General features: G+C 44.6%; 1 protein-coding gene across 1 annotated transcript in view; it reads left to right on the forward strand.

The window, feature by feature from the left end:
• Positions 1–6,372, forward strand: part of ATP8A2 (ATPase phospholipid transporting 8A2) — a 433,576-nt gene extending 427,204 nt beyond the window's left edge. The window contains exons 37-38 of the mRNA XM_044441796.1: positions 463–554; positions 6,275–6,372. Coding sequence (XP_044297731.1) covers positions 463–554; positions 6,275–6,372 — 190 coding nt within the window. The remainder of the gene's footprint in view (positions 1–462; positions 555–6,274) is intronic.
• Positions 6,373–8,562: the final 2,190 nt, after the last annotated feature.

The following is an 8,562-nucleotide window of genomic DNA, read 5'->3' on the forward strand; positions in this document are numbered from 1 at the left end:
TCTGTGTCAAATTATATATCAGTATAAGCATTTCTTGTATCTAAATAAGGTTTCGAACAAAATTGACGATGCCAAGGTATGCATTCCAATTGACTACATACAGGTACGGTAGAACTCTTTCCCATATTCTATATAAATTCATGTTGCCCTTTTTCGCTACAGCAGCTTTGGCATGAAAGATGTTTGCATCTTGTGTAATGAAAGTTATCGAACCTTTCAGCAAACCTGGACTATGTATGCTGGCAAGAACAGGACCCCAGACAGGAGCGTCTCACCACTAAGAGTGTATTAGAATTGATGACATCCTAATTTAGGCTAGAGAGGTATTAAGAAAAGGCATCTAGTTCTGCTGCCACCTCCATTATTGTCATTGTCTTCTTCCTCTTCCTCTTCTTCTGTCACCTCCAGGCCATTTAATTATGCATCTCTAAAGGCTCACTTGGTTTGATTTTGTTCTTGCAGCATGAATGAACGTGACCACCTGTTAAAAAGGCTTGGCAGAAAAACCCCTCCAAGTCTCTTCCGGGCTCATTCTGTCCAGCAAGGAGTCTCACGTAAGTAATGGACCACATGTAATTCTGTCTCAGTTTTCAATTGACACAGGAGTCAAAGGAGGCTCTGCTTTCCATGTGAGTCATGCATCAGCCTTGTATAAATGAATGGAAAGGACCCAGAGGTTGTGAATGGCGCGCTGTGTCCAAGCCAATGGTGGCTAGGGATGATCTGGCACAGTGGGTGGGCAACCACTCTAAGACATATTTGGAATTGGAATGAGCACATGTGTCTTTCCCAAATACTTTTGAAAGTTTGGAAAAATCTTTGACCATCAAAGAGGTGGCAACCCTAATTTTCAGTATCATAAACATATCTGAATATTCAAGGATTGAAACCCCAAATCTGAGCTGACACTCTTTAAAGCCCTGAGCCTAGATGGACAAATTTATCAGTTTTGGTTCCTCCCACATTTTTCTTTTTTCTTTTTCTTTTTCATCCTACTTATGAAGAAATTAGCAAATTCCTGTTATTATAAAAATGAGTATAATTAAAATTTCCCCCATTCCTGCAAAGCAGAAGATTAAGTAAGCCCTAGGTTAATGCCACTGTTGGAAATGGACTCCTTGCCCATGCAGATTCCTGGTCTCATCATGTAGTATGTCTGTATATTCTCATATCTCTGCCCTTCATAGGAGATGCTTATGGAGAGATTATTATCTGTGCAGTCTACACAATGTAAATTGGCAGCCATTTGCACCTTCACCCTCAGGTTCTGGACTGGTTCCAGAGTGACATCATTTGAAAAGCACTTGATGGTGATATCAGCTTCCTGTCCTTCAGACATGGTGAGGCATAGAGGGGAGAATTTTAGAGGCTCTATGACTGCCAGAAAAGGTGTGAAGAAGAAAAGGTAGCAAAACAGGATGAGGAATGTTTAGACATATATGTAGATCTAGGAATTTGCACACATTGATGAAGACTTCTCTGAACTTTTCACAGGTCGGGTAGTACAGGAAATAAGAACAGGATATCGACATAAATGTCAGTTCTCTTAGCCAGTCCCTCATAAATTCTGTTGATTAAGTGTTAAAAGAGTGGGTCCAGTTAGGGATATCTGCAATCATTGGCCTGTTTTTCTCATGAGTATAAATTTTCACTGTATTAAGACTAAATGGGGCAGGGGGTTGTAGCAGAATTGCAGTCCTCTGCGTCTTCCATCATCCTTTTTCAAATGATGTTAAGGGGCACACAAAGAAAAGGGATGGGCAGGAGGTTGGACCCCATAAAACAAAGAGCAGGCCAATTCATACAATGAAGAAATGTGTTTCATATAACTTAAAAAAGCAAGCAACCAACCAACCAAACAACAGGCTGTTTTCAGATCAAAAGGCAGGTGATTATCTCTCCAGGAGGGAGGATCTGATCATTCTTAGAGGACATACGTAAGTTCCATCATCTTGGATGATACATGGGTTGATCTTCCATTTGCCATGAAGGAGAGGGCACCCTTGGGAATGTCTTAAGGCAAGTTCTGTTTGCAAATCTGTGCAACTGCGCATGCCAGATCACATGGCAATACTGCAAAATGAACAGGAGGATGGTGTCAGAAGGTGTTCCTTACCTGGAGCCCTATTTATTCTTGGGCCAGCCCTTTTCATATAATATGGATACTAGAGAAATGCAGCTTACCCAGTGTAGCCCCAAGGAAAGCAACAAAGGAATTTAGATCACAATTTTAGCCTCATTCACTACAGATCTCTCTCTCTTTCCACACACACACACTCACTCTCACTCTCACACACACACACACACACACACACACACACACAGAGAGAGAGAGAGAGAGAGAGAGAGAGAATATATATATCAATTAAGAAGTAAGTAGCACTTAATTCAATACAACCTGAGTGAGTACCGTATAGGATCACAGCCTGAAAGTATATCTGATACATGTCTACTTCAGAGTAAGTTCAACTTATTGCAATGGGACTTACTTCAAGGTGAATGGATACAGGATAGCAACCTCAATCCTACTGCACTAAGCAGACACATGCATACAGATATTTTTTCACTGCTAAAGGCCTAATTTATTTTTATTGTAGTCTTGTGGTGGGGATGACAAACATTTTCATTTATTCCTTGGTAATGATCATCTAGTCTGGTATAAAACCTCTCCTCTGAAGTTTGCAAGTTTCTGGGTGTTGTAACTTTCTGGAAGATTTACGGACATGTCTAAAGCTGCTGCTGCCTTTTTCTACCAAGCTTCAGATTCTGTTGCAAATAAAGTTAGGGTTTCAATAGATTGAAGGGGGTAGAGTGCAGGATTTTTAAAAGCTTTCCTGAATGTTTAACATCTCTGCCCTCCTAAATATCCTAATAGAAGTAGACAAGTGGTTCTACTGTAAGGCTGAGTGTGGTTCTTACTCCAGCACCTGTTTAAAATCAGTGCTGGTAGCAGGTTTCGCAGTTAAGTCCTGTTATATGGATTTTTCATTCTCAGCTGTTCTCCTAATAAGAAAAACACTAAGCAAAGACTATGGTTTCCTGCATATTGGAAGCTTTCAGAATGCCCTGGAAATATATCAAGATTCGTCTCAGAACTAAAGTACATGAGACAAGGGAACAAGAGACCACAAATCACCACCACCGACACCATCCATCCACAGGGCTGTGTATGTCCCCTTTCATTCCAGGCAGCAGCCAGGGCCTTGCCCAGTCTGGAGTCCTCCAGATCCCATAATCCCCAGTCTTTCACTGTGCTGGCTGGGGGTGGTGGGACTGAGCATCCCAGACATCTGGAGAGCACTGGGAAGACTGGCTTAAGTCTTCTCACTCCTTTCAGGAGTACAAGGAGGAGTTCAGCAGTTGAGTTCCAGCTCCTCTGCACCAGGATAGCTTTGTCCTTTCAGCCTGACACTCATGTGTTTACATGTGCACATGTATGACAATGAATAGGGACAGCGCCTTTGCTGGACCCTGAGCATTCCTAATTCACATTTTTTATGGGTTCTTCAGATGACATTGTGACCCACCAGTTTCATTTCTGTTTTGAAAGGGCACTTTCCTGGGTGGTGTGTTCATGTGTGTGTGTGTGTGTGCGCGCGCGCGCGCGCACAGGCATGTATGTGTGCTGTCCACATCAGACAAAGTACAGTATTACTTCTGAAAGCAAAACGAAATACATTTCCGCACCTGTGGAACTGCAATATTGTACTGAACCAGTGCCACCTAGAGGTTATGTAGAGAAAACACAGAAAAGGAAAAGCTCTGTGTGTAGGACCTGGACCTCAGTTCCACTACGGAACCAAACAACAGGTACAACAGCTGTTGCACAACAGCTTAACGACCTGGAGTAGAAGAACTCAAAATGGTGGGTTTTTTTTAACCCTCTACGTCTCTTTTAAAACGGAAGCAAAGGCACCTATCTAAAGAACCCATAAACCACCATGAATAGAGAAAGAAGAACAGACAATAAATAGACTTAAGGAGAAAACCATTTAGTCCACAAGTTCTCCCCTCTTTCCTAATGCACAGCATCTCCTTCCGTATGAAAAGATCTTGAGTGCAAACACAGTTCAAGATAGAAACAAGCTGCGGCCAGGAACATGCAGCTCACCTGGCAGGAACACTGAGGAGAATAATCAGGTGTGGTGCAGAGGTGCCTTGGATACAGTCTGCCCTGACCTGGGGGCCTCAGCTGTGTTGGACTGCAGCTCCCAGCATGGCCATTCATACAAAGGGAGTCCTATAAATCTGGGGCCACTAGACTGGGGAAGGCGGTATGACCTTATGACTGTGGTTCGGCTGGGTGAGAACCGGGAACGGTAACCTCACTTGTAGAAAGGTAGCACTGCTAACCATGAGCTACTTTCGCATTTTGACAGATAGCTTGATATTATCAAGAGAGTGGGAAACTTTATATTTTGGTGATGCTGCAAACCTTACTTCCCAGCACAGCAGCCACCAAAGTCATCAGATAACTTAAAAAACCTCCTCAAGTCTCGGATGATTGAGGAGGCTAAAGAACTCAGGATGTTGTGTTTCTGCCGGAGCCTCTGTTAGGGTTCACTCTGTTTTGGCACTTCTGAGCAGCCACCAGTGCTCTGAACAATGGGAGCTTGTTCTGGAGAACGGAAAATAGGTGCAGCTTTTTAAAAAGGTGAGGGGGGAGTTGAGGAAGATGTCCAAGGTTTCAAATAGTCCCATTGTAAGTACGAGATGGAATCTTTCATTGTTTGGTTTCCAAAGACTGTAGAAATGTGCAATTAGTCAGTTCTTCAGCCATAGATAGGGAGGGATGGAAGATAGTTGTATGCAGACTATTTTTCTTTCTGATTGTACCGGGAGGAAGAGCTGGATTAGCCATTGCGCCAAGTGGTATATAAGGAGAGACCCCTGCCAAATAGTGGGGAAAGTGGCCCCTGAACTTCCCAAACATGAAAAGCATGTCTATTTAGCTTCTAACTGGCACAAGGTTTTTCTAAGCTCTCTGCAGGTAAGAAACTAGTAGCTGTTTCCACTTCACCAAAGGAGTAGAAGGAGAATTTAGAGCGGGGGTCTCAAACTCAACTTACCTGGGGGCCGCTGGAAGTAGAGTCTGGGTGAGGCTGGGCCTCATCAAGTATTCCACCACCACGGTGGTGGTGGGCCGCTCATCCCGTGTCGCTCCCGGAGGCCGGCCCGGGCGCCCCCAGCGCTTTGAAGGCCACAGGGCCCCTCCCCCATGCCCCGCCCCTCCCGGCAATTGGCCCACAGGCCCCGAGTTTGAGACCCCTGATTTAGAGGGATGGCAGCCTGGCCATTTCTGGGCATATTATTCTGTCAGGTAAAAAGAGCAGATGACATCTTCCTAAACTTCTGTGTAGCCCCACAGCTGAAGGTGTTTGCTTCCTGGCCATTGATCATGGACAGCAATTCCAAGCCATTGGCATTCATGTCACACCTTGTCTGAAGCCTGAAGAAAGCATTTTTGCCCATCAGAAGTGGTGACAAAAATAAGTATTAGTTTTATTCCAAGAAGCAGCTGTGAGGAGCAGCTAGAAAATGCTGTTGCTTTGGAGGAACTGATACTATTTCAAGATTGATCCTGGTTCATTAGGTGCCTGCCCTCTCCTTCCTGCTGAGCTTGTATAGTTCAAAGCAGGAAAACATGGGAATGTAGCAAGCCGCTCCAGAAGGAGTCAGACCATTGACCCAGTTTTGTTGGCCCTGGCTGCTCTCAGGCAGGATATTTCCCTGGTCTCATCTGGAGATGCTGGGATCAAACCTGGGACTTCTGCATGAAGCTCATGCCCTCTTGTCACTGAACTGTAGCCCCAGCTTCAGGAAAGCCATTTGCTCTCCTTGTGGAAAAAATGGTGACTTTCTAAAAGAATGTCTGAGGACTCTTAGCTGCTCCAGTACTGGAAAACATGAAAGAGTGTCTCTTCTGTACTGCATCAGTTGTTTAGGACCAGAACAAGGCCAGGTAACCAGAAGGCTTCTGCAGTTAACATTGAAATGCTGCCTTTAACTTGAATGCAGTAGATGCACTGATTTTGTTTACAGCAGACTTCCTCAGCCTGCTGCCTTCCAGCTGTTTTGGATGTAGCGCCAATCATGCCCAGCCAGCATGGCCATTACAATGATGAGAGTTGCTATTCAACATATCTGGAAGGCACCGGTTGAGGTAGGCTTCACGTACCCTTCAAACCATGGCATCTCTCTGGCTTCCTCTTGTAACTGTTTAAGAAGCAAGCTGCAAGACTCCAAGATTCTCTCTTTGTGCTCTGCTTTTCAGATGGGTATGCATTTTCACAAGAGGAACACGGGGTCGTTTCCCAGTCTCAAGTGGTCCGATCCTACGATACTACGAAACAGAGGGCTGGAATAGAATAACCGTTCTTTCCCTGGATTGGTGCTTGGAGTAATAAGATTGGGATCAATGCATCCACTGTTAATACATTCTTGAGTAAGGTTGGCAACAGCAGCGTAAACACCGGAAAAACCCTTTACTGTGGCCTTAGCCAACAAGTTTGTTATGTATGCTTCTTGCAGACCTTGGAATACACATTGCAGGGGGCGAAACCATTGTTTGAAGTCAGCCGCTTTGCTCTGCCTAACATTTGTTTACGTTGTTGATGAAGCATTCGGCTGCGCTACGCGAGGTGTAAAATTGAAAACATTTTACTGACATTTAAAATGGAAAAGAAAGAAAAAGGAAAGGTCTGCAGATGCAGTTCTAGAGAGAAAAGTAAAGAGGCTGTATGTTCTGTGAGAGATCTGGCTTTGCTTCATTCGAATAGGAGTGCTGGCATTTCCTGTTTTGTCATGCCCAGATTCAAGTGCGCAAGGCTGCATGTATGAAACCTTTATAATGCTCACTGTTTATTTGACTGAAATGTTCACAGGGAGGCTCTGGGGAATGGGGGGAGAGACGCACACACAGGAAAACCAACATATCCTGGCAAAAGTGGCAGTGAGGGAAGAAGAGCCGATGCTGATGGCTTGTTTCAGAAACAATAAGCACCAGAAGATCTAAGCACTATATAAAATGTGTCACAAAACATGAACACACACAAATTACCTTCTTCTGCAATATCTATCCATTACCCTAGTCATCTGCATGGCAGGATGACTTTGCATGGTGTTCTGCTCAGGACGCACCTCGAACTAGGGACAACAGCTAAAACACAGCCTTTGGTTAATTGCTGAGGTGCATCTGGATGCAGACTTTGGATGGGCACAGGCCATCCAAAATGGCAACAGATCTACTTGCTGGGACCATATTCCCTGTTATCCACAGATGTAGGTATTTTGTCCCTCTTTGATGCTCTTCTTCATACTGGCCTTGGTAAAATGTTCAGAATACAAACATATAGCTGGTGCCTTAACATCCACTGCTTCAGGACTGATGGGAACTTTGGGAAAATGCAGCAGGAGCCCATGTGGGCCTCTCCTGTTCTTGAGGTAGAAGCGTTTCTCCAGCAGGTCAGTCAACATGCAAATCCTTTGTTGCAACCTACAGCCCAAAGTGGGCAAATGGGCCAGGGCAGCACTTCCCACCAAAGAAACAAAATGCAGATGTAAGCTTCTTGCCTGATAAAATATACAAGGGACCAGGGAAATCAAACATGACTGATCTTGATGCTGATGTGGTGCAACTCTGTCTCTTCTGCAGCATGGAGAAATGGCTCAGGAAAGCTGAAGACCTTAGAAAAATCTCCAAGTCCTGGCACAGTCATTTCATGGGGATATTTCCTGTGGGGCACAATTAACAAAAACATTATGGTTTGGATCCAAATTTAGCTTAAACACCTTGATGTCAATCATGATGTTAGTCCTGATGTCAGTTGGTCTGCTCTGAGTATGTTTAAGCCTGGATCCAACCCAGAACCTGAAGAATGGAGTCAACATGAGCACTGCTTGGTCCGGGTTTCTGCAGGTCTTTGGCCAAGATACCTCAAAGGGGGCCCTCCCTCACCGCGTCTACCTTCTTATTGTCATTGTCACTGGCTGCTTTTGCTCCTCTTCATCGTTTTCTCCTTTGCTATCACTTGCTTGTTTGATAGGAAAAGAGCCCTTGAACAAGGAGGCAGCTGCTTCCCCTTCACACCACTTCTGTTGCCAGGGTCAGAACGAAGCTTGGTGAGCAGGTTCTTGTCAGTGGGATTCCTGCTGGAGCATTAGTGCTCAGTGAACACCTGACTATGCCTGCCCTTGACACTGGCCCTGGGCATTATGGATGCCACATTTTTTTCTGGCTGGGCTTCTGCACCTTGAAGAGCTGAATGATAAGAACAAGTTTGCAAATGAAGTTTTTCTTAGCACAGAGGTATAGTAATGGCAGGGCCTTTGCTAGATTTGTGTTGGTTCCTCTTCCACAGGAGAAAGTTGGCATGCCTGGTTAGCACGGAAACCAGCAAAGCCCGTCTTGGTTCCCATAGCAGATGTCATGTTAGTTTCTAGAGATGATTGGAAATCGCAAAAAAATGGTGACAGTCCTAGCTTGTTGATTGGCACACTTTCTGGATGGAATGTGCACAGTCAGTGTGTATCTTGGAATCCTGCAGAATCCCAAGGAAAGCA

This window comes from Varanus komodoensis, unplaced genomic scaffold, assembly GCF_004798865.1.
Source record: "Varanus komodoensis strain SLA01 unplaced genomic scaffold, ASM479886v1 scaffold4, whole genome shotgun sequence".
Taxonomy (NCBI): domain Eukaryota; kingdom Metazoa; phylum Chordata; class Lepidosauria; order Squamata; family Varanidae; genus Varanus; species Varanus komodoensis.